We start from the raw sequence: 26,394 nt of genomic DNA, 5'->3' as shown, positions 1-26,394 counted from the left end.
AACCATCCTTAAACTTTTGCCGGCTAAACCAAGGCAGCCATCTTGTCTGTAGTCCGCAAGGACTGCAACTCCCGGTATTCCTTGCGGCAAACACTCGCCACACACAACAAATCCCGGCATGCCCCTGGGCGGCCCGGGGTGGAGGGTTCTAGAAGGCGTGACGTGAGGTCAAGAGCGGGCTCAGAGGCGGGCACCTCTCGACAGTCGCTGTGGCTGCAGCTGCCGGGCCTGGGGACGCGGGCGGCCGGGGACGCGGGCGCAGTGTCCTCGTCTCCCCGGCCATGGCCGCACTTGGTCGGCCCTTCAGCGGCCTCCCCCTGAGCGGCGGCTCAGATTTCCTGCAGCCGCCGCCGGCCATCTCCGGCCGGGCCTTCCCGCCGGGGACGGACGGTGCCGAGCTGGCCCCGCGACCGGAACCCCGCGTTTCTCCGAACAGCCCCAGCGGGAGCCCGGCGCGCGAACGGTGAGGAGCCCGGCGAGCGCGGGGCGGGCGGGCCGGGGGCCCCCTCCTCGGGACCCTGCGCGGGAGGCTCTCCAGCCCCAGTTTACAGATGAGGAAACCGATCTCCGGAGACCGTAACCATAAGTCGCCAGAGGTCACATTGGAAGTCCCGTTGGGACTTTGCGCAGCTGTCCCAGGTCGGGCTGGGGTTGGAACCCGGCCGACTGGAGCCTGGGTGCGAGCACACGGCTTGCTCCTCTTGCAGACACGGCGCGGCCGCTGATGGGACCTGTCAGTGCCTCGGACGGGCAGCTCCTTCATCTGCAAAGTGGGACAGAAATGGGTCCTCTAGTGAGCTCTTGGAAGTAAAGTGCTGTCACGGTGCCTGCCGCGAGTCCATTTCCCCAAACGTATCTCCCATTACTGTTACAGAATGAAAAGTGTAGATTTCAATCGCTGGTTAGGCCAGGACCTCCCAGCATTGCCTTGTGACCTGTATATCCCTCCCGCTGGGCAAGGAAGGGGACAGCCTGGTACCTGTGGGATAGGAAGCTTATTGGAGCAAGAAAGGGATGCTGAAGGCGCAAGCTCAATTCATTTCTCGGTAGACTGATTGCTTTTTTGTTTGTTTGTTTCAACAGTGTTTCAGTTCCCTGCAAAAAGAAACACAAGCTAGAGCAGGAAGATGATGAGTAAGTTTCAGGTGCCATGTATTTGCTTAATTGTCATTTAATTTATTCTATTTTGTATCCCCAATTACTTGTTTTAAGTGAAAAGGTGAAAGGAAGCACAGGAGCTGATAACATTGGTTGCTTTTTAGAGAAAGTAACTGGGTGGGTGGGTGGCTGGCAGAGGCTGGAAACTTTTCAGTCTGTCACGGATTGTAAAGTTTGGATTTTGAGCCAAGTGAATATTATTATATGCACAAAGTAAAAGAATTCCAAGTGTGTAAAAGCATACATATTGAAAAGTCTTACCTTCCATGCTCACAGTTCTCTCCAGAGGCATCCCATGTTATCTGTTTCCTATATGTCCCCTGAAAGATAATTTTAAAACTTGCAAGCTTATAATTGTATCTACCTTCATTTGTAAGAAGATATTGTTCACATTGTGCAACACATTAATCTTTTCATTTTACTCTCCTGTAGCTTGTTGCATATAGGTACATAGAATTCTACCTAATTTCTTTTCCAACAGTTGAATAGAATCCTGTTGTAAGACTAGGTACAAGTCTCCTGTTGATGGATTTTTAAGTTATTATTATTTTTTGTTATCCTCACCCGAGGACATTTTCCCATTTTTGTTCAGATAGCATAGAAGGGAGGGAGGGAGAGAGAGAGAGAAATATCGATGTGAGAGGGACACATCGAGTGGCTGCCACCTGCACAACCAACCAGGGCCGGGGACAAACTGCAACCGAGGAACATGCCCTTAGCGCGAACTGAACCCGGGTCTCTCTGGACCGCAGGGCGACTCTCTAACCACTGAGCCAAACCGGCCAGGGCAATTTTTAAGTTATTTTTAATCTTTTGCTATTACTAACAAATCTACCATGGCCATTCTTTTTAAGTTCTTTGTAGATATTTGCAAGTAGGTGAATGGATTTCCTAGATGGGGAATTGGAATGAAGAAATTCTCCAAAGAGGATATCCAGATGTCCAGTCAAATGAAAAGATGTTTGACCTCATCAGTCTTTAGGGAAGTGTATATTAAAGCCATAATGATATAGGAGGAGTGGTTATGGAGCACCAGGAACACTCAAAACTACAGTTTACTCAGTGTAAATTGGTACAGCATTTTGGGAAACAGGTTGGCATTATCTAATACATTGAAGGCACATGTACCTTTTAACCCACCATTTCCCCTCCTGAGTGTGTACATGTGCACATCAGGAAACGCATAAAAGAAAGTTCAGCCCTGGTCGGTTTGGCTCAGCGGTTGGAGCGTCAGCCTGCGGTACAGAGAGACCCGGGTTCAGTTCCCGCTAAGGGCATGTACCTCGGTTGCAGTTTGTCCCCGGCCCTGGTTGGTCGTGCGGGTGGCAGCCACTCGATGTGTCCTTTTCACATCAATGTTTCTCTCTCTCTGTCTCTTCCTCTCTCCCTCCCGCTCTATCTGAACAAAAAATGTAAAAGTGTCCTCGGGTGAGGATTAAAAAAAAAAAGAAAGTTCATAGCATCCTTGCTTATACTAGCTCAAAAATGGAAACAATCCAAATATCCCTCAATGGTGAAATGGATAAAGTAAATCACAAATTTATACAATGGAGTTCTATTCAAAAAAACAAAACAAAAAAACACACCTATCAACAGGGATGCGTCTTACAAGCGTAATATGAGCAAATAAATATCACAAGAATTTATACAGTATAATTCCCTAAATATAAGGTTCAAAACCAGGCAAAATTAAACATTATTTAGGGATGCATTAATATATATATATTTTTTTATCCTCACTCAAGGACATTTTTCGATATTTTGTGCAGATAGAGTGGGAGGGAGAGATGGAGAGAGAGAAACATCGACGTGAAAGGGACACATCGAGTGGCCGCCACCCACACAACCAACCAGAGCCGGGGACAAACTGCAACCGAGGTACGTGCCCTTAGCGGGAACCAAACCCGGGTCTCTCTGGACCATAGGCCGATGCTCTAACCGCTGAGCCAAACTGGTCAGGGCTAATATTTTTTAAAAAGGAAGTCATTAGCCCTGCCCTGTAGTTGGAGAATCGGCTTATAGACCAAAGGGTTGGGGTTTGTTTCCTGGTCAATGGCACATACCTGGGTTTCAGGTTCAATCCCAGGCCCTGGTCAGGAGCCAAGTAGAAAGCAACCAAGCGATGTGTCTCTTCTCACATCAGTATTTCTATCTCTTCCTCCCTCTCTCTCTAAAAATCAATGGAAAATATATCCTCAAGTGAGGATTAACAACAACAAAAAAGGGAAGTAATCACTATAAAAGACAGTGTTTACTTGTAGGGAAGAGGGAACAGAGTACCATTTTAGGATGTCTTGAATGTTATTTTCATGAATGTTGTGCAATTGTTCATTAAATTGTGTTTGTAGTTTTATAAGCATAGGATGTTGTAGTTAAAAAGAAATTAGATCACTGTTTTAATTTGCATTTTGTAAATTATAAGTGATGTTGAAAATTTTTTTATTTAAGCCATGTGTTTAACTTTGTGTGAATTGATGTTTCTGCAAATTTTTTATTAGGCTATTGGTCTTTTTCTTATTTATCAATAAGAAATATTTGTTAAAGAAATCAGGTTATTAGGTGTGTTATAAATATTTTTCCCAAATTTGTCATTTATCTTTTAAAATATATATTTTATTGATTTTTTTTTAGAGAGAGAAAGAGAAACAGCAATGTGAGAGCAGAACATTGATCAACAGCCTCCTGCACGCCCCCTATTGGGGTTCGAGCTCACACCCCAGGCATGTGCTCTGACCAGGAATCCAACCAGCAACTCTTCAATGCACAGGACGATGCCCAACCAACTGAGCCACACTGGCCAGGGCATGTTGTTTATCTTTTTTTTCTTTCTTTTTTTAGCAATAATCGCGCCTGGATAAACCTCATTGGCTATGATACTGCCACTGCGCAAAGCTATCTTTTGACTTTATGTATGACTTATTTACTTGGCCAGAAGAAACTTGTTATTTTCTAAACTACAAATAAGACAGTAGATTTGAATGTTGCCTTAGTTTAAAAACCACTGGTTCAGACAATATTTATGTTCTTTGCCTTGGCATTGCTGTTGATATACAAGGACTTCTTTGCTTTTATCTTTGGGGGTTCCCTATGAGAGAATATTGAATAAAGAATTCCAGTGTTAAAAATAAAAAGTTTGAATTGTAAAAGCTGTTGGCTTTAAAAGTTAACCACCTTCGCTCTGGCCGATTTGGCTCAGCGATTGGAGCGTCCGCCCATGGACCAGAGAGTCCTGGGTTTGGTTCCCGCTAGGAGCGCGTACCTCAGTTGCAGTTCATCCCCAGCCCTGGTTGGGGTCATGTGGGTGGCAACCAGTCGATGTGTGTCTCTCACAACGATGTTTCTCTTTCCCTCTCTGTCCTACCTCCCACTCTGTCTGAAGATAAATGGAAAAATATCCTCGGGTGATTAAAAAAAAAAAATTTAAGTTCAAGAGAGCATTATTTACTTGTTAGATTTTATATCACCAGAGACTTTAATGTTGATTTTCATAGTCTTAACATGGAATATAAATTTCTTGTGAAATCTGTGCTGCTTCCTTTGACCTTCAGTTTAGAGGATGAGAGCTGTTGTTATTAATGAATTTTGTTGGTTGCAGAGCTGTGTTCTGGTCTTGAGATTGCACTTGCTGATGCCCAGACAGCAAAGTACTTTTAGCCTAAATAGTTAACTAGAACAGGGCTGTGGTTGTCTATTTAACTTGGTTCATACAGCTTTCGACTAGACTGGGCATGTCATAGTGCTTACAAATACCTGTTCATGGTAAGAGTTTGAACAGTTGAACTTTCTTAGGGAGGCTGGTGGTTTAGTGAAAATGGCACAGAGGCAGAATTCAGGAGCTCTTGGGGCTCTCTGGTGCCCAACATGTAACTCTATCTTACATGACACTTTGGAGGGGTCATTTAAGTTTTTCTAGATCTTAGATTCCAAATCTGCAAAACAAAGAAATTGGATTTAATGAACTCTAGGGTCTCTATGAAATACAAACTTTTCTAAGAAGTAAAGATAGTTAATGTTTAAAGGTGGGAGAATAGTGTACACCGTTAGTCAAGAACTCATATAGCCAAATGACAGTATGACATTTTGGAGAGGATCAAGAAATCAGCAATATGGTCAGCACCTGTAGTACTTGGAACAGACCTGATGAAGCATATGTTTTTGTCATAAGGGCATATAGGATGCCTGCAGACCACCTTCCCATTTAATCAGTTTGATGGAGCAGCAGCAGTAATGACAAAATATGGCTGGCACTGAATTGCTGCTTTGTTTTTGTTTTGTTTTTTTAATCCTCACCCAAGGATATTTTTGCATTTATCTTCGGATAGAGCCGGAGGGAGAGACGGAAGAAGAGAGAGAGAGAGAAACATCAATGTGAGAGAGACACATTGAGTGGTTGCCACCCCCACAACCCCAACCAGGGCCAGGGACAAACTGCAACCAAGGTACGTGCCCTTAGTGGGAACTGAACCCGGGACTCTCTGGTCCTCGGGCCGATGCTCCAACTGCTGAGCCATACCGGCCAGGGCTGTTTTTTTGTTTTTTAATTTTTTTTTTCCCTCACCTGAGGACATTTTTCCACTTTTGTTCAGATAGAGTAGGAGGGAGAGAGAGAGAAACATTGACATGAAAGATACACATTGAGTGGCTGCCTCCCGCAGCCAGGGCCGGGGACAAATCGCAACTGAGGTACATGCCCTTGACCAGAATCAAACCTGCTAGTCATTGGTCCGCAGGCTGACACTAACTGCTGAGCCAAACTGGCCAGGGCAAGTTTTTTTAATTTTTAAAATATTTTTTCTTTACTGATTTGAGAGAGAGAGGAAGGGAGAGGGAGAGAGAACATCAATTGGCCACCTCCTGCATGCCCCCCACTGGGGATTGGACCCATGACCTGGGCATGTGCCCTGACCGGAAATTGAACTGGCGACCTCTTGGTACATGGGTAGACACTCAACCAGTGAGCCACACCAGCTGGGCTGAATTGCTGCTTTGTGATTTTTTGGTTTCCTTATTCCCACTTGACCTATGCAGAACCAAATAAATAGGAATGACTTTGTTTCCACATTGAACACTTCTAACTTGAAAAAGCAAAATCTGTAGGTACAACTTAGTTTGGCAGAGAGAGCAGTAGAAGGAAACATCTCAAGAAGGCTGTGAGAATGACAGAAAAGAAAATGTGTGGTTTTCCATGTTGTAATTACACACTGTCAAAAATTATTAGTTTTTCATGTAAGAACCTGATTATTGATAGGGATGAAATATGTTTAATTTATATGGGTCAGGATTTTCATTCAAAAAATTTTTTTTTTCCAGTTGCCCAGTGAGAAAGAAAAGGCTAACTGAAGCAGGGCTCTGTGCCTGTCCTAATGACTGGATTCTTTGTGCACATCAGGATATAGAGGGTCATGGAGTAAATCCATGCACTAGTGGCCTTTCTGCACCTGGCATGTTAGATGTTATTTGTGAAGAAATGGATCAGACTGTTGGAGAACCACAGTGCGAAGTTGCCAGAAGGAGGCTTCAGGAAATTGAGGACAGGTAAATGGGCAGCATATATAGTGGGCTTGTTGCTGTTCCTATGTAATGGTCTCTACTCTTTTAAGCTATTCTAATTCATCATTTGATGATACTTTGATCCTCAACCTCTGAGAGAGACTGTAAAAATAAGGGAACTCAAAATGTTCACATTAATTGTTAAAATAAGCTCTTATAGTACTGTACAGAATATTTTTAGTTACTATCTCTGAATATTAATTTTTGGCTTATGGGAGTTTTTGAAGATATTCTTCAAATTTGATTGCATCTCATAAAATTTTTGTTAAATGAAATGTTGAATAACTTCTGTATATAATTTTTTCACTCATAGTTAACCTCATATTTTACTTGACCTTTTGGTGTAGTACCTGTTACTTTTACCGTTTTTATTTTTAAAATTTTGTCCAATTACTAGAATATATAATAGCTTGACTAAATAAGTTTTCTTTGTCTGCTTCTGCTGCCTTTATTTAGGATAATTGACGAAGATGAAGAAGTTGAAGCTGACAGAAATACTAACCATCTCCCCAGTCTTGTCCTTTCTGATACCATGAAAACAGGTTTGAAGAGAGAATTTGATGAAGTCTTTACAAAGAAAATAATTGAGTCCATGTAAGTTTTGGTTTCTGGTTTCTATTTAATTATGATCTTGGAGGGAAAACCCAGTGTCTCTAGACACTGCCTGTCCTATCCTAGCCATCTCTCCACCTTCTGACCACCAGCCACGTGAAAGCACAGTAGGTTTTATATTTAGCCCAGGTTGCAGGCAGACCTTTCAGTGCATTGAGCTGAACAAAATGCTCTGCAAGCAGGAGTTTGAAGTATGCAGGACTGGCTGCTTGGCCTACTTACCCTCTGGATTCTTTGGAAGTCCTGAAATGTACTGTATTCTATGAGAATGGAAGGATTGGCAAGAGAGAGCCCATTATCCTAATTTCTTGTGATAGGATATAGGATCCACATTTCAAAACCTCTTATTTACCTGGCTTTCTCAGTTATCCAGAACACCATTGAGACCTAGGAAACAAACAAAAAATGTCTCCCAGCAGTCAAAATAGTTATCTCAAAGCTCATATATTTGTCTTATAGTGTATATAGCCCCTCAGGCCTTTAGCTCTAAGAACCATTATGCCCCTAATTTAGACATAGTTTCATTATTCTGGTTTCCTATATCATCAGAGTAGAAACAGCTAGTGAGTGCAGAACAAATCATAGTAGTGAGTAGTAGAAGTATAGTGGGAGGACAAGAGAGGAAACTGCAAAGCAAAAAAGAACCTAAAAAGCAAAAACATCCTGGAGCTCCTTAACTTTAGAACTAATGATACCTCTGTAATTCTTATAGTCCTTGAGCATAGATGATCTCCAGTCATCAGCATCTGCTGTAGGCAAGTTATAAAGTGCCATTTAGGTGTTACCTAGATAAGACTTGATACTTAGTTAGGGTACATGTCATATATCTGAAAAATTCTCTTAGGATATCAGTGATGCTAGGTAGATGAAGCATTATTGCCTTTGGCCACAGGAGGTTCAGCTGCTGCTTGATATTAGATCACAGCCCTGAGCTTGAGCTTATGATTAACTACCCAGCCCTCAGAATGGGTAAATAGTTTAGCCTAGAGTATGCAGGTCACATGGCCCTCCAGCCTAAAACGTAGCACTTTCTGTTCTTGGTGGTTTTCCAGAAGCTAGCCTTTGGAGGTATTCTTTATTGTTTATATTTTATTTTGCCTTACTTGCCTTTGGGCTCCAGAAACCATCAAACCATTAGTGGCTGCAGGAGGTTTGGGGTAAGGCAGACAAAGGCATTTTGCACAAAATCATTTTGGCTTACTGCCAAAAGCATTGTACTTCATAGCTATATAAAGCAAAGAGTATACTGACATATTTTAAATGTGTTTGTCCAATGTTTCATTTTTATTTTTAATGGTTTAGTAATATCTGCTAATATTAACCATACTATTCAAAAAAGTTATAATGTTAAATCAGGGGCCTCTGTTTTTCACATTAGATATTTATATTCTAATTACAGCATCAGTTCAACCAGTTGTATTGGTTAAAAATGCATGCAGATGTAAACTTTTATATATTTGAGTATGCTTTCTAAAGGTTATTTTGGATTATTCTGATCTCTTATTTTGATGCTATCAATGCTTACTTAACTCTACATATTAGATAGCAGACATTAGCTTTTCAATACATATCTTTTATTTGCACATCCTAAAATGTTTTATAAAAATCTCTATTTTATGTCTTAGGAGCCGTCCTTCCATGGAGCTTGTGCTCTGGAAACCTCTCCCTGAACTCCTTTCTGATAAGCCAAAGCCGTCATCTAATGCTAAGAACTACACAGACGAGAGCCAAACTAAGCATGACGCTGCTGGCACTGCCTTCCCTAGGAGAACTGAACTGTTCTTGGAACCTCGGCAAACAGGGATGACTATTTACAATAGTTTAGAGACAGCTGCTTGCACAGAAGAAGAGATGGAACTCTAGAAACCTGTTTCTATACTAAAGTTGTCAAATTTTATAAGGCTCGTGTTCAATCATGAACCTTCTTATGTAGAATAGGGACTTAAAAGTTTTATGAAACGGGTGTAAGAATATCTCTGCCTGTGATTTGGGCTGGTACTCTCATTTTGGGTAGCCATTTCTTAAATTCAACTTTTTGCCAAGGAGGCTTGTCTCAAAGGAAAGGCTGTTTTCTAGAGGGATTGTTACTGTGAGATTACAGTCCGCACAGGGACGTATAGAAACTATATATGTAAGGGTGACTTAAACCAAGGGTGGGGAACCTTTTTTCTGCCAAGGGCCATTTGGATATTTATAACATCATTCGCCGGCCATGATAATACAAAATTATCACCTTAAAAATTAGCCTGCTCTAGTCCTGGGCAGTTTGGGTTAGCAGTTGGAGCGGCAACCCAAAGGGTTGAGGGTTTGATTCCAGTCAAGGGTTCGATTCCGGTCAAGGGGTCAGGGTCCTGCGGGAGGCAACCAGTCTATGTGTCTCTCTCTCATCCATGTTTCTTTCTCTCTCTCTCTCTTTTTCTCACTCTCCATCCCCCTGCCCCCCTATCTAAAAAAATCAGTGGAAAAATATCCTCACTTGAGGATTAACAACAAAAAAAAGAAGTTAGACTGCTCTATTTGGTTAGACTAATTTGATGAGGGTGTGATGTTAGCTGGTATTGATTTTGCAGGCCTTATACAGCCCACGGACCGGATGGTCCCCACCCCTGGTAAACCATTCAAATACTTGGAGACTACTCAGACACTTGAGTGGAAAGAGATGCATTAAGAAAGAAGGGTACTGCCTTGACCAGTTTGGCTCAGCGGTTAGAGCATAAGCCTGCAGCACCAGAGAGTCCCAGGTTCAGTTTCCGCTAAGGGCATGTACCTCGGTTGCGGTTTGTCCCCGGCCCCCTGGTTGGGGTCCTGTGAGTGGCAACCAGTCGGTGTGTCTGTTTCTTTCTCTCTCTCTCTCTCTTTCTCTCTCTCCCTCTCTCTCTCTCCCATCCCTCCTGCTCTACCTGAAGATAACTGCAAGAAAGGAAGAAAGAGAGAGAGAGAGAAAAGAAAGAGAAAGAAAGAAAGAAAGGTACTGCTACTACAACTATACCCTGACAGTTGAATCACAACTTCATCTGTAGATAAGAACTTTGTTTACAGTGGTAATTATTTATGATTGGGGAGAAGAGGAGAAGAAAGCAGTAGCTTAAGCCTATTGCTAAGAAATTTAATAGAGGCTCTGAAACTTGTACATTAGTTAATTCAATGTAGCTAAATTGATTAAATAGCCAGTAGCATTGTGGCTCACCGCTTTGCCTATGAAAATACAAAGAATAGGTTTTTCCTTGAAGGCTTTTTTTGCTTTGTGCTACTGTAGCTCCTTGGATTCCCTTGCATAATTGATAAGCTGAGCTATTCATTAATTAACTTTGAGAGACAATTTGAAAGATTTTGAGGAAACCCATGTGCAAATTGGCTACGGGAGAAGCATCTCTTAGGTAATTCTGAGGAAGTGCTGTGTCAGCTAAGTCCAGCATTGGATAACTTCAGTAGTTAAAAAAAGATTGTACCTGTATTAGAAAGTTGAGTTTTAAATGTTAATTTAGAAAACAATAACTGAATAATTAACTGAGAACATATGGGCAAGCGATGTTGAGATTTAATGAAATAGCCAATTTGCCTGGTGCTTCAACTATTGTGCAGTAGCCTAAAAATTAGTAGTTAGCAAGAAGTCTTCATCTTTTGAATATAAACCAGCTCAAGGTGTCCTTTGAGGATAACCAGGATTGAAGTTTTTTATTTCTCAGGAAGAACTCTTCTGTGTGGCAAGGACTCAGTAGTGCAAAGTGAAATGACAATTCCTTTAGTACTACAGAATATTCACTGTAACTTATTAAATGATTGTAATACTGGCCCTTTCCTCACACAACAGGAGACCACCCCAGTTTTTTTTGTTTTCTGGGTTTCTCCCTTTGTAGGAATTAGATACTTTGCATAGAGAAAAATGATTTATGCCACGTATACAAGTAACTTTTTAGAATCTAGCTCCCAGGCATTTTTGAAACACATGCTGAAATCCCTCCCCTGTTACAGATGGTGTAGAAGTCACAAGTCTGTTTATTGGACTGTTTCTTCTCTTGCCTTTTGTTCCTGCTTTCTCTATTTCTGTCTGGATAGTCAGGAAAATATTTAATGTTTAATATTTAAACAAAATATTTAATGTCTACACAGTAAAAATTATTCAAACTTCAAACCAGTATTTAAACCAGTTGGAAACCAGCTAATAGTTTCTTAATCTCAGATTTAGAGATGAATGTAAACTGTATTCTGTTGAAATCTGCAAGTGTTTGATTCATGCCATTTGAAAAACTCCTGCCTTTAGGTCATTGTTTAATGGGACCAACTTGCAAAGTTTGTAGCCTTAAAGAAATCTCCATGCTAAAAAACTTGTTCTAGTACAACCCAAAAACTAAGTGACTGCCCAGAATTTGGAATTAGTCCCAGTGTTAGGGTGGAAGGGGGAGGTGACAGCTTTTCCAAGAAGCACCCAGACACACTGATTGTCTTCTATAGGAATTGTTGAGCAGGCCTCTGATCAAAGGTCTGTGATGAAAAGGAGGAAAGAAGAGCCCTCAAAGAAGGCTCTGATGCCATTGGTAAATATAAGAGAGAATTAAGATAACATTAAAATCTAAACAAGCACTTGTTTCAGGAGTCAAGCTATCTAACATGACAATTATTTCTGCAGGAAAATGGATGTTTATTGCTCCTTTTTAAACTTCTTGCATATGTTTGTACAAAAATTGTCTTCATCCTTGTGGTGCTTATTCATCTGAGCCGTCCCCACAGTCTCCATGCTTCAGCTTTGTTTTTCTTTTATAGCATAAGACTTTTGCTTTTGCCTTAAGGTTTCCCTAGGGGAATAACAAGTCTTCTCATTTTGTTCAGCTTTTGCAGCATGGATCAAACATTGGCTTCCTATGCTAATGTGTGAAGAGAAAAAACTAAAGCAGGTGAGCTTTAATGAACAAATGTATATTTTCTCTGAGTTTGAGTAGGGTGTGTGTGGGTTTTTTAATACGAAGAAAGTAAGTCCAGTTCTCACAAATATTAATCAGTCAAATAAGAAAAACCTCATTCTTGAGAAAGTGCAAATGTAAAATTTAGGAAGACAACTAAAACCCTGAAAAGAATGTTTACCAGCAAGTTCATTAATTATTTTGGATTTGGAGCTTGGTTTTGTTTTTTTAATAGTGATAAGAATGGTACAGTACTAGGAAAGTTCTGGAAAATGCTGTCAATTTTACTTTAAAATGAGAATCTGGTGTTTCTGTATTTTATTGTTTTCAATAAAACTTCATAAGTGTCTTGGGCTTTTTGAGATATTCTTAGTCCTGTACTTAAGTAACTATAACAGCTACTTCTTGTCTTTCCTCTAAATTGTATTTGAAGTAGCATTCATATCAGCAAGGGGATTAAATGTATTCTAAAAGTGGTTATGTTGGGTTAAAGGTAAGTTATTAAATGAATTAGCTATTTGCAAAATAGGCGTACTGTATCTTGCCATTTTAAAACACTTAGAATGGGACTTCCGGTCAAGATGGCGGCGTAGGTAAACACAGTATCCGTCCTCCCACAACCACATCAAAGTTACAACTAAACTACAGAACAACCATCATTCAAAACCACCTGAAATCGAGCTGAATGGAAGTCCTACACCTACAGAATTAAAGCAGTAGCCACATTAAGACTGGTAGGAGGGGTGGAGGTGGATAGGCTGGTCCCACACCTACGTGTGGCGGATACAAATCAGGAGGGACACCTTGGCTGGGAAGGTCCTCCCTGAGGACCGAGGGGTCTCCGTCCCACACCAGGTGCCCCGCTCAGGGTTCCAGTTCCAGGAAGAGAAGTCCCCATAACTTCCAGCAGGAGAAACCAGCGGGAACTGAGGCTTAGGGAGGCTAAGGTGGCTGGAGCCCCAGACAGCTCCTCTTAAAGGGCCCAGGCACGGACTTATCGGACTCACTCCCTCTAAGCTTGGAGGGGAGGCAGCTCGAGGGGCGCCCGAAACGTACAGGGAAGAACTGAGCTGTTTGGCACTGGAGAGGGGGCTTTCTCCGGAACAGACGTGCAGTCAGAGGCCTTTGTTCCTTTGGTGAGCCCTTCCCTGGGGGGGTGCAGACAGCTGCCATATCTGGGACTCCAGCAACCTGGCTCATACTGCTTGCCCCACCCTGGTGATTCCCTGAGGCCCCGCCCCACCCAGCTTTCAGGCCCACCCAAGCTATTGCCAGTTACTTCACCATAGGATTGGCCTGTCTTGGATCCTGCTTCAGGTTTTCATAAATCCTTTCAAGCAAGCAGCATCTGGTCTCAGTGAGCCCCATACCTCTCGTTAAGTAATACATAGAAACAAACACAGGGAGGCAGCCAAAATGAGGAGACAAAGAAACAGGTCCCAAATCAAAGAACAGAAAAAATCTCCAGGAAAAGAACTGAGAGAAATGGAGGTAAGCAACCTAACAGATGCTGAGTTCAAAATACTGCTTATAAGGACGCTCAGTGAACTTAGTGAGAACCTCAGTGAACTTAGTGAGGGCCTCAAGAGCATAAAAAGGACCAGTCAGAAATGAAGGAGGCACTAACTGAAATAAAGAATAATTTACACAGATTCAATAGTAGAGTAGGTAAAGCCAAGAAGCAAACCATCGATTTGGAATATAAAGAAGCAAAAAACGCCCAATCAGAACAGCAAAAAGAAAAAAGAATCCAAAAAAATGAGGATAGTGTAAGGAACCTCTGGGACAACTTCAAGCGTGCCAACATTCGCATCTTGGGGGTGCCAGAAGGAGAAGAGAGAGAACGAGAAATTGAAAACCTAGTTGAAACAATAATGGCAGAAAATTTCTCTAACTTGGTGAAGGAAATAGAGATACAAGTCCAGGAAGCACAGAGAGTCCCAAACAAGATGAACCCCAAGAGGCCCACACCAAGACACATCATCATCAAAATGCAAAAGGTTCAAGACAAAGAGAGAACCTTAAAAGCAGCAAGAGAAAAGCAGTCAGTTACCTACAAGGGAGTTCCCATAAGACTGTCAGCTGATTTCTCAAAAGAAACTGCAGGCCAGAAGGGAGTGGCAGGAAATATTCAGAGTGATGAAAAGCAAGAACCTACCACCAAGATTACTCTATCCTGCAAAGCTGTCATTTAGAATCGATGGCCATATAAAGACTTTCCCAGACAAAAAAAAGTTAAAGAAGTTCATTACCACCAAACCATTATTCTCATTCTCTCTCTCTCTCTCTCTCTCTCTCTCTCTCTCTCTCTCTCTCCCTCCCTCTTTTGTTATCCTCACCTGAGGACATTTTTCCATTTTTTGTTCAGGTAGAGTGGGAGCGAGAGAGAAACAGAGAAAGAAACATTGACGTGAAAGCGACACATCGAGTGGTTGCCACCCGCACAACCAACCAGGGCGGGGGACAAACTGCAACCGAGGTATGTGCCCTTAGCAGGAACCGAACCCAGGTCTCTCGGAACCGCAGGTCGATGCTCTAACCACTGAGCCAAACCGGCCAGGGCCACCAAACCATTATTATATGAAATGTTGAAGGATCTTTTTGAAGAAAAAGTAGATAAACTATATGAACAAACAAAATGGCAATGAATACATATCTGTGGACAATGGCATCTATGAACAAAATGAACAGGCAGAACAGAAACATTCTCATAGATACAGAGAACATTTTGTTGGTTGCCAGATGGGAGGGGGTTGGGGGAATGGGTGAAAAAGATGAAGGGATTAAGAACAAATTGGTTGGTAGACTGACAAACCTCAAAGAGAAGGGGGTTGGAGGGTGGGAAAAAATAAACCAAAGAACTTATACACATAACCAATGGACACAGACAACAGTGTGGGAAAAGGCGGGAGGGGGGCGAGAGTGGGGAGGAGTGGGTCAATGGGGGAAAAATGAACATCTGTAATACATTCAACAATAAAGATTAAAAAAAAGAAAAAAGAAAACACTTAGAATGCTTTCCACTCTTAGCAACTCACTACTGTTGTATCAACAGCATTGATTGGTAATGTGAGTGATTGGCAGTGGTGACTTAGTCTTCAAAAATGTTCAAATATGGAGTTGAAAATAGTGTATAGAGTTCACAGTTCTGTTTTTATAGTTTTGGGACCTTTAAATATAAGGAATAGGGTTACCCTAGCACAGAGGAGCCACTTTCAGGAGATCTTTCAAGAGCAGCTAAAGTCAGTGATGAAGGCCACCATGTAAAAGAAAGAAAAGGTGTATCCGAAATTCTTGGTGTTGAGCCTTTGGATTCAACTGGCATCCAGCAGCGGGAGCAGAATCCTCGGTTTCTAAGCATCCAGGAGGGAGAAAATTGCTGTGTGTTGCAACTCCTGAAGTGTTTTCCCAACCTCTCAATGGTATAGACAGGAGCCTGGGGAAGGTCCTGTCCTCTTGATGACATTAACTAATGGTGGAGAAAAGAGGGTGCAGAAGAGACTTAATGGCTCAGTTTGGTGAGGCAAGAAAGGACAGCTTCCTGCTCATCACTGTAGCTTAACCTGGAGATGTGGGCATCTACCTCTGTGCCAGGAGCACAGTGCTCATGGAGCACCTGCTGCCTGCACCCAAACCCTGCTGCAGGCCCCAGTCACACTTCTCTTGCATTCCTCCAGCTCTTCCTCACATACTTCTTGGCATGAACATAATGACCCCAGCTTCTCATGGAACCACTTATGCTGCCTTTCCAGAACATTCCCACATACATTGGAGAATGACTCCTCTGATATTAGACAAACTTCTGGAAATGTAGCTCACTATTTGAACCAGTAAAAATATGGGTCTCCAGCTTCCAAGGGTAAACAGTAGGGGAAGATAGTCCATATGGAGAAACAAACGGAAGATATCAGATAGAGTGCATCATAGTTCTCATTGATCATTCTGTTTTCCTAACCATTCAGGAATGGTTAGTACAAGGGCACAGAAATGAATCATTTTTCAGCTTTATTCTAGTACTCTGAAGTTGATCCCTAATCTATTAAACTGGAGTAAACGGCAGAAGTATAGTCAATAATTAGAGTACGGAGAACAGACTGATTGTTTTCAGAGGGGAGGAGCTTGAGGGATGGGGTAAAAAATTGAAGGGGAATAAGTAACTTCCAGTTACAGAATAAGTCATGGGGATATAATTAATGTACAGCACAGGGAATATAGCCAATAGTATAACTTTGTATGGTGACATATGGTTACTAGACATATGGTGATCACATTATAAGGTACATAAAGGTAGAATCACTGTGTTGTATACCCGAAAGTTATATATGTCAACTATAATGAAATTTTTTAAAATAAAAAAATATATATATATATTTTTAATCCTCACGCGAGGACCTTTTTTTTCCATTTTTTGTTTAGATAGAGTGGGAGGGAGGGAGAGAGAGAGAGAGAGAGAGAGAGAGAGAAACATCAATATGAAAGGGACACATCGAGTGGCTGCCACCCACACGACCAACCAGGGCCGGGGACAAACTACAACTGAGGTACATGCCCTTAGCGGGAACTGAACCTGGGACTCTCTGGTCCACGGGCCGACACTCTAACCGTTGAACCAAACCGGCCAGGGCTTATTTTTATTTTTTAAATTATTTTTTTATCTTAGCCCTGGCCGGTTTGGCTCAGTGGTTAGAGCGTCGGCCCGTGGACCAGAGAGTCCCAGGTTCAGTTTCCGCTAAGGGCATGTACCTGGTTGCGTTTTGTCCCCGGCCTTGGTTGGGGTTGTGCGGGTGGCAGCCAGTCAGTGTTTCTCTCTCTTCCTCCCTTTCTCCCTCCTGCTCTATCCGAGGATAAATGCAAAAATGTCCTCGGGTGAGGATAAAAAAAATAAAAATAAGGGCCCTGGCCGGTTTGGTTCAGCAGTTAGTGTTGGCCCGCAGACCAAAGAGTCCCAGGTTCGATTCTGGTCAAGGGCACAAAACTTGGTTGCAGTTCAGCCCCTGGCCCTGGTCAGGGTCATGTTGGAGGCAACCAATCGATTTGTCTCTCTCACATCGATGTTTCTCTCCCTCCCTCCCTTTCTTCCTCCCACTCTATCTGAGAAAAATGGGAAAATATCCTCAGGGGAGGATTAAAAAAATAAATAAAAATGAAAATAAGGGATAGGAGAACTCTATCATGTTCAATGACATGATCATTCGTTTCTTGAGTTGACATGTCACTGGGTGGCAGTATTGCCTACATATTTACAACCATTGTTTGATAAATGTGGATCCCTGATTTATGAGCAGGCAGAGTTAAGTTTGGGTTGCAATTGCAGAAAACTCCGGATCTTGTTTTGTTTTTCACCAAAATTTAGAAATCACAGCTAACAGTTATCTTTACAAGTTCTTTTATAGGTTTAGAAACTAGAAACCCTTAGTAGATAGTGACAAAATAGTATTAAATCCAATTCACCAGGTCCAGTGTTCAAACTTGACCAGTGGTTTTACAGTTTTTGCAGCAATACCTAAAATGGCATTTGATTTCATTGAAATCTATAATCAAATGTGGTTTAGGCAGTGTAACATTTAATTCCTTGATGGGGAGCCCTGGCCAGTGTAGCTTAGTTGGTTGAGTGTTGTCTTGTGTACCAAAAGATCACTGGTTCAATTCTCAGTCAGGGCACATGCCCAGAGTGTGGGTTCAACCCCCAGTCAGGGTATGTGCAGGAGGCAGCCAAATGATGTTTCTCTCACTCTCTCCTTCAATTAAAAAAATAAATATAGTCTGGCTGCTTTAGCTCAGTGGTTGAGCGTCGACCCATGCACTAATAGGTTGCCGATTCAATTCCTGGTCAGGGCACATGCCCAGGTTGTGGGCCCAATCTCCAGTGGGGGGCATGCAAGAGGCGGCCAATTGATGTTCTCTCTCATTGATGTTTCTCTCTCTCTTCCTTCCTCTTTCCCTCAAATAAATAAAGAAAAAAAATTTTTTTTAAATTTAATTCCTTGAAGGGGAATTTAGTTTTGTGTATATCAGTTTGGTTCAAATAGTCTACCAGTGGCATTTAGAGATGACAGCTCCAGCAAGATAAGGATGTCTTTCAACAACTGATTAGTGGGTAAATAAGCCAGTCTTCCTTTCCCTTAATGAACATTAGAAGTCACAGGGTAAAGATTTAATCCTTAGGAGATTACACTTTAACCTATGCCATAAAATATTCCTGGAGTAGGAAGTAGTACCTTCTGCCTACATTTCTGTGTCTACTTCGTGTCTGTTCTGGCGGTATAACTAGAAAAGCAGGGAAGCACACATAGATTGGTGTTACAAGGCCCAGGAAATAATGTGCAGGCACGTCACCTGATTCTTTTTATTTTTTTAATTTTTAATTTTCTTATTTTTTGGTACATGCCCCTAGTGGGAACTGAACCCGGGACTCTCTGGTCCGCAGACCAACACTCCAACCACTGAGCCAAACCGGCCAGGGCTCACCTGATTCTTTTAACCTCAATTATGAACAACCCTCTCCATTTAATAGAAATTGTGTTATGGTTTTGTAGAAAAAGGTCTTAATTTTTATTTCTAACCATTCAATTTAGTGTTTCAATATGAAGCTATCTTTGAATACCAGGTGTTTTCTCAAGACTGAGTAGTGTTTCTAATTTTCACCCATCTGTGCAGGAAATGAAAACCCTAATAATCTACACAGGTTATGTGTCTTGTGTTATTCCTGTTAGTACAGCTGCATCGTTCATGTGATATCATTGAATGTAAACTACTTGAGCCTCAATATCCAGGTGCTTCTGCTCTTATGACGGAGGCTTAAACTGCATCTGCAGTTACATTTATACAACCCCTAAATAGATTCTCAGCTTTAAGTTTTCAGTTATAGGAAATCAGGTGATCAAATTTTTAATCATAGGGACAGCTGGAGACTGTCCTTACATTCACAATACAGAAACTCATAGTCTAAGCAAGTTTGCATGCCACGCACCAGGATTGGGCTCTAGCTTCAGCGACTAGGGATATTAGATTGTCTTTCCTTGAAGGATGCTTGTGGACATGCCTCCAATCACACCAAAAGCATTCCCTTGTACTTGGTCAAAACTATAGCCTGCTTTGCCTTGCTGCTTGGAACACTTTGAATCCCATCTCCTTTTGGCTACTCATTCACTTTGACCTCCCCAGAGGCTGTCTTAATATTGGCATAGGTGAAATGTCAATAAGTGAGAGAAACCCTTTAATATCTTGTAAGAGGATTCCCAAGGAAGAGGTGCAGCATTAAGGATAATGTCATTAAGTCTCTAGTTTTGGGACTGTGTTAATGTCTCTACTGTTTTTCTTGAACAGGTTCACTGTTTTGTGAAACAAGTTCTAGAATATGGATATCTAATTCTGATATTAGATTAAAACCCAACCCCAAAGTGGGTTAGGAGATAATAGCTAACTTTTTAGTGCTTGGGATGGTGCCTAACATATATTAAGTGTTTATAATATACCATCTCTTTGAGTCCTCTATCAACTGTTAGAGATATTGAGTATTATGCCCCTTTACAGATGAAGAAATAAGTGATATTATGTCCAAGGTTACCCAGCTATCAAGTGGCAGAGTTGAACCTAGGAAGTCTGATTCTAGAAAATGATCTTAATCCCTTTATTAATGGCAAAAGAATTGTGATATTTAATGGCATGTCCTTCTCTCACATGAGATGGTATAACAAAACAGTGGTTCAGGGTTCTAGCTCTGCCACCTACTAGCTGTGATACTGGTCTGTTAGGCTGAAGAAGCTGCTCAATGCATAGATTATATCACCTATGGCTGCCAGGAACTGAAGCAGGCAGTAATTAAGAGGGTTTAAAAAACCTTCAGTCACTTTAAAAAGTGGCATGCTTACTGAAGTTGGATAAATCACTACCACGGCTAACAGTGAGACACGTAGGGAGAACATGGTAAGACAAGGTCCAAGAAGGAATTAAAGAACAAAGACACTGCATTGCACTTTTAATTGCGTGGTAGTTTTAAATAAATGGAGAAAGCACCTTCCAAAACTTACACTAGCAGGGAAAGATTCCATCAAGCATTTACATAGTAAATTTCTATAACTTTACAAAAGATTCTTGATCTTTACTTGAACTGTACATGAGGGAAAAGGAGCCCCTTCAGCTAGGTTTCTCTCTGCTTGCAGAAGCAAACTAAAGGACCTAAAATTGGAGGTAAGCCTGGGATGCTGAGAAGAGAAATGACAAAGGGCCATTCACAAATTTCCTGTCTGCTGTCCCTTTATATATTTTACAGCAAACCTTTAAGATAAAGGCACAACCTTAAAAACTGTAATTCTGGATTATAGTACTATAGCTGAGTACCTTGGACAGCTGAGTATCAAAAGACAATACTTGGGGTGACTTGTGAGGTTTGAACAAATACTTTGCTGTGTATCTTCTACTTTGGCTTTTGAATGAAGCACAGACAGGCTTCTCTGCTATCTTCCAGGCAGTGTAATGACCAGGGAAAAGGACAGCATTGGATCATTCCTTAGACACTAATCAGCTGGGGAAAGAGTTCATTGGCAAAACTGTCCTCCCAAGAATGGTCTACACCAAGCAAAGAGGACATGTCACTGAAAGGGGAAGGGGAGCCCTCATATCTACAGTCACTATAAGCATCCAGTAGGCAGGAAGATGGCTTCAGGCAGTGGCTGGATGAAAGCAGATCTGGGATACCCAGCTCTGGAAGTAAGTCATCTTCTACAAGTTCTTCCTTCACTGAGACAGTGAATTCAGGGCGATCTTTCTCTGAGGGGCTGAAAGGTGCTTCCTCAATTTTCACTACCACATTAGCTTGGCTCTCTGTCTCAGAGGGCATCTCTAAGACTAGGGGCTTGGTATATATGTGGTCAAAACGAATCAGTTCATTAATGGCTTCCAGCTTGGTTGATGACGTCCCCAATGATGGAGAAGGGGAGGCCGGTAAGGAACTGGGTCCTTCTGGGTAGACCTCTGGGAGCTGCTCCAGGCTGGTAGACTCTGGAGAAGGACATCTGAGGAACATGACTGGGTCCAAGTTGAACAGAATACCCAACAGGATATCAGACTGCAAGAGACAAAAATTAGATGGAGTCCAACTATTAGAATACACCTGAGAATCTACCTAGAGCACTAAGTACTAGGTTCTGTAATGTAAATTAATCATTATGCTATAGGATAACCTCTGGAACCCACCAGACCCATTTATCTACACTTTACTCCATGTCCTGAATAACTTGGAAACAGGAAGGTAGTCGATGTTTACCCCTAACCCAACCCAAACTAACTTCTCCTGCCCTTGATCTGTCTGGTTGGGATATGAGACATCAAACAGATGGGAATAACTAGTTATACAGCTCTTTAGTAAATCCAAATAACCCCTACCTCAGAGTCCGAAGAGTCAACACTGTCAGAATCCATGGGGAGATGTTCTGGAGGGGTGACAACTGGGCCTGCACCTGCTGCAGAGGTGCACGTAGTCTGAGTGCTGCGGACTCAGCAGACCCGGCCACTGGCCTCGCTCCATTCCCCTGGGAGGAAAAATCAAAGTGAATAAACAGCTCAAACAGCTGAAAATCTCCAAAGAAATGCTCACCAGGCAGCTGTGATTCTCAACTTTCAAGATAGTTACAATACTAATCTTTAGAACTGAAATGTTTCCCTTACCTTTGTTATTTACATTTTCTTGAGTCCTCCTCAAGAAAAGATGAGAAAAAGGAGTAAGGCTAACTTTTAATTGTGATTTTGTATGCCATGAAATATTTTTACTCCACAAAGATGCAAGCAGTACTGATATTCTTATATAATATCCTAATGATTTTCTCCATAATAATAATATTCCTAAGTAATAAAGTTATATAGTAAATTTAGACCCAGAAACTTTTTGGATAGTAATTATTTTAAAGTTTGCCCCGAACATTACCTTCACAGAGTGGGACTTCACTCCTGTCAGTCTTAGGCGACTTAAGCACTGCCATTTGACATAATCCATAGATTACAAGCCATAAATCTTCTATCAGAGATGTGTAACTATCAAAATGAGTCCTTTCCCTACTCATTCATATTCATTAAAAAGCGATTCTAATTTGAGTAACATTCAAAGCCAGATTTGACTGGCTCTCTTATGCTGGTTCTCTTTAATACTGGCACATCTTATGGGCTATCAGCATTTGTTAGTACTTGCTCTTAGAGAGCCATATAACTTATTTTAATTATTATGACTTAGTACTATTCAATACACACTGAAAATAAGTGTCATTAAAGGAAAAGGTCATGTCATGTCATTTAGAACCAATTCTCATGTACAGCACCAAATAACGGAAGATACTTACCTTGGTCTCTTCCTTCTCTTCAGTACCCAGGGCATCCATCCCCAAGCGCTGTCTTAACTCCTGGTTCTCCACTACAAGGTCATGAGTTTTCTCTCGTAAAAGCTGATTTTCTAGCAAAAGTTTTTGGTTCTGGAATAAAGTTTGTAAGAGGCTATTAAAACATCTAATTCTTTCACATAATACACCTGATGAAGTTTCACTACAATTAATTTCCTTTCCTTCTCCTTTGGGAAAACTATGCTTATCCAGTTCACACTAAGTCGTAGAAGGCAAGGTCATAATTACTAAAAATAAGCTATTTAAGAAGGGCCAGTTCATAAGGTCACAAATAACACAGTCTCTAACTAATATAGACCTCAGCAAAGGGTAACTTATAGCATTAATTTAGATATGATGTTAAAAAGAATCCTATTGTGAACTGGCAGGTAATAATAAAAGTGGACTGCCTGGCCGGTGTGGCTCAGTGGATTGAGCACAGTGCCATGGGCTGAGAGGTCCTGGTTTGATTCCTGGTCAGGGCACATGCCCGGGTTGTGGGCTCAATCCCCAGCAGGGGGCGAGCAGGAGGCCGAGGATGGATGTTTCTCACATAGATGTTTCTCTCTCCTTCCCCTTCTCTGTAAAAAAACCAATAAAAACATATTTAAAAAAATAATAAGTGGACCATAAAATCAAAATACATAAAAAAGAATAAGAACAATATAAATAAACATTATTTAGGAATTGTAAATGGCAGCAATTTAAGATTAGGTGGACCCTAGAAGGGAAAGGGAACTGTTAGTGGACTTTGGCCAAGACAGGAAGGGACTCAAGTTTAAGCAATAATTTCCTATCTGTGCTTAATAATTTCATAGTACTAACTTGATAAACACTGTTGTAATTCACCAACTTTGAAACAGATCTAGTACCACATGCCAATCATTTCTCTCATGAAACTTCACCATTTAACCAACTACTTACCTACCCTAACTCAGATTAGTTTTAACTTTTAATTACACGTTCAATTTTATTCTAAAGGGACTTAAACAACTTGGGATGGGCAGCAAATATCAGAACATTTACCAGGGATGGGTATACAATGGATAAAAGAGAAGAGTTTAGTCAAGTATTTTTACCTCTTCTTCCAAATCTACCACTTGTTGTTCCAGCTCACTCATTCGAGCTTTCTTTCGGTCTCTGGCAGTCTGAGCTGCTACTCTGTTTTTCAGTTTCCTGAGAACAGAGGGTACATACCACACTGAGTCATCTCAAACCTTATTTATATCTTTATTTGAAAACTTGGCCAGCTGGTGCTTTCACATAATTTACAGTATAAGGTAGTCTAATGGTAAATACAATTTAGGCTCTTCCCCTCAATAAAACAACACAAAAATATAGCCTTCTTTCAATCTAGCTTGAAGAATTGCTTCGTTCTCTCCTATATTGCGTCATCCACCTCAAGTCTCATTCCGGCCACAGCACGGGGGCTGGACACAAATATTCATCTTGCAACATAAGAAATTTCCTCCTCCCCTTTTCACTCCCCCGTTGCTTCCTGGCTCCAATTCCCTCTAACAGGATCCAACCTGGACTGATTCAATCTCGGGAAAGTTGCAATCGCGCTGTGACATAACCCATCTCTATCCAAAGGCAACTCAAATAAGGGAGAGGCTGATGCCTTTCGCTCTAGTGCTGAGATCCTGGGCAGTCCCCTGATGGCTGGAGCCTTGTCTGCTCAATGAGGCACTTAAATCACAAAGTGCACACTGATCAGAAAAGAACTAACATTACAAAGGACTAGGGTATAAGCACTTCTCACTTAATCTCCCCAACGACCTCATGAAGTAAAGACCATTTTAAGGCCGCAGAGAGAGTTTGGCTAGTGAGCCTTGAAGAGCTCACGGCCCTTTCAACAGCTGTCATTTCAGCTGCCCCTCAAAATAAAGTAGGGAAACCGAGAGGTTAATCGACTCCAAGTTCAGAAAAGCTGAACGACTGATTGCTCTGTGATCACACAGCAAAAGGACCTGGGTGCCAGCACACCCCGCTCTAGATATCTCTAATGAGATAGAAAAGAAGGAAATAAAAGAGGCCTGAGCAGCCTGGACTCCACTCAGCGCGGTGGATCCGGTCGGTCCAGACTTCCTGCCCCGCCCCGCCCCGCGCCACGCTGGCATCGGACCGGCCAGGCCAAGGGCGCCCAAGCGATGCCCGATCCAGACCCAGGCCCCTGTCCCAGTTTCGAATCCGATCTCAGACCCGGGTCCCTCGCCCACCTCCGCAACGCCTTCTCCTCGGGGCTCAGGTGTGTGAGGCGCTGTCGCTTTCGTGCCTGGGGTGGCCCCCCGCTCTCTGCCTCCGGGCTGGCCCCTCGCTGGCCCCGCAGCATGAGTGGCACATTCCTGCCGGCCGGGGCTCCGGCGGCGGCGGCGGCGGCGGCGGCGGCGGGCTTGCCGGACAGAAGCAGCACTTTGGGGGCCCCGGCGGCCGGGCTCTGCGCGGATGCCACCACCACCATGGCCCGAGAGCGTGTACGCGAGTGCGCGCCGCCGCCGCCCCGCCGCCTGGACGCGCCGCGCCCAGCCTTTCTACGATCGTGGCCCCCCACGATTGGCCAGAGCCGCGTGACGAGAGGCGGATCTCGGCGCCCATTGGTTCGAAGGGCAAGGCGGGGCGGGGCCCAGGCGTCCAGCGTGGCGGCTGCTTTTCCTGGTAAGGGTGTTTGGTGGCATTCTCGGCGACAGCGACCGGCGAGACCTACGCCTGGGCGGGTGCGGGGCCGCGGAGGGCCTGGACAGCCCTGAGCGCTAGAGGAAGGGTCTGGGCCAGGCGGAGTTTCCTTAGAAACTAATTCCATCCCCGAGGCTGACGCATTTTTACTGGAGTGATAGACTTTAATTCCAGACGGAGAGATGGCCAGAGTGACGAATTTTTACCAAAACGAACAGATTTTTTTTTTTTTTAATCTCTGACCGAGTCTTATCTCGTGCGCCTCTTCGTACCCTAATTGAACGGAAAGTCGAAAGAGAGTCGAATGGGGCCTTGGGCTAGAAAAAAGCCTTTAAAGAAATTCCGCGAAATAAGAGCCTTTAGAAGATGAGACCGCGCGTTTTAAGCTGTAAGGGCATAATAAAACGGTCCGGGTTATCTCCAAGTGATAGGAATACGTGTCATTTAATTTTTCTTTGTATTTCTACGCTTTCTAGTATAAGCGTATATTGTATTTTTTTTATTTGAGAAAAAAATTCCCGTGTGAAAACGAAGGGAACTTCAAAGCTCCTGTCAGGCGGTTGCGGACCAATGGGGGTTGGGGTGACAGCGCTTGTGAAAGAGGGGCCCCGGGGATAGCAGCTAGAGAACAATTTAGACACACGAATATTAACATGGAAAAAATGAGAAAACACTCCACACATACAAGTTTACATTTTAAAAGCAAATTACAAACTGTTAAGTTCCCTAGAATCACAAAGCAATACTTGAACGAGTAGTTACTGCTTCCTATGTGCTCAGCACAGTTCTAGGTTCTAGGGATGCAAAGATTAGTAAAACTCATAGCCAGTGATTGGAATATATGCAAAAAGTGAAAAGTTAGACTAGTTCTGGGTAATTCTACAGTGTCAATAAGTCAGATTAGCTCTTCAAATGTCATTTGACGGGTAGGGAACAGGATGGAAAGTGGTGAGGGATGAGTGTATATAAATAAAGAATCCTACTTTGTGGAAATTCATTTATGGTGGTAGAGTCTGGAACTGATTAACTGAAATAAATGAGGGCCGACTGTAAAGCAATTCAGTCTCTTGATATGTAGGCCCTTTATTTATTTATTTATTTTTTTTTTTTTTATTATTTTTTTTTTTAATCCTCAC

General features: G+C 42.3%; 2 protein-coding genes across 2 annotated transcripts; one reads left to right on the top strand and one right to left on the bottom strand.

Moving 5' to 3' along the window:
• The first annotated feature begins 143 nt into the window (after window positions 1–143).
• On the top strand, window positions 144–9,703 carry CCDC117 (coiled-coil domain containing 117). The gene is made up of 5 exons (XM_036277010.1): window positions 144–463; window positions 1,084–1,134; window positions 6,469–6,693; window positions 7,165–7,302; window positions 8,946–9,703. The coding sequence occupies exons 1-5, from the start codon at window positions 282–284 to the stop codon at window positions 9,181–9,183; spliced, it is 834 nt and encodes a 277-aa protein (XP_036132903.1). The 5' UTR covers window positions 144–281; the 3' UTR covers window positions 9,184–9,703.
• A 10,489-nt stretch (window positions 9,704–20,192) lies between these two features.
• XBP1 (X-box binding protein 1) lies at window positions 20,193–25,046 on the bottom strand. Its single transcript, XM_036277243.1, is given in 6 exon segments — window positions 20,193–21,285; window positions 21,603–21,710; window positions 21,713–21,748; window positions 22,550–22,678; window positions 23,665–23,761; window positions 24,805–25,046. Coding segments are annotated over 6 exon segments (1,170 nt in total). The 3' UTR covers window positions 20,193–20,727.
• Between the last annotated feature and the right edge of the window lie 1,348 nt (window positions 25,047–26,394).

Source organism: Molossus molossus, unplaced genomic scaffold, assembly GCF_014108415.1.
Source record: "Molossus molossus isolate mMolMol1 unplaced genomic scaffold, mMolMol1.p scaffold_m16_p_22, whole genome shotgun sequence".
Taxonomy (NCBI): Eukaryota; Metazoa; Chordata; class Mammalia; order Chiroptera; family Molossidae; genus Molossus; species Molossus molossus.
Note: the sequence above shows the minus strand (reverse complement) of the source record. Positions and strands in the feature narration are given on the sequence as shown.

Bases quoted from the DNA above. Each gene is read 5' to 3' on its own strand.
- CCDC117 (XM_036277010.1), top strand. From the start codon at position 282: ATGGCCGCACTTGGTCGGCCCTTCAGCGGCCTCCCCCTGAGCGGCGGC. The intron at 1,135-6,468 runs GTAAGTTTCAGG...TTTTTTTTCCAG, and splicing joins CTAGAGCAGGAAGATGATGA to TTGCCCAGTGAGAAAGAAAA. The intron at 7,303-8,945 runs GTAAGTTTTGGT...TTTATGTCTTAG, and splicing joins AAGAAAATAATTGAGTCCAT to GAGCCGTCCTTCCATGGAGC.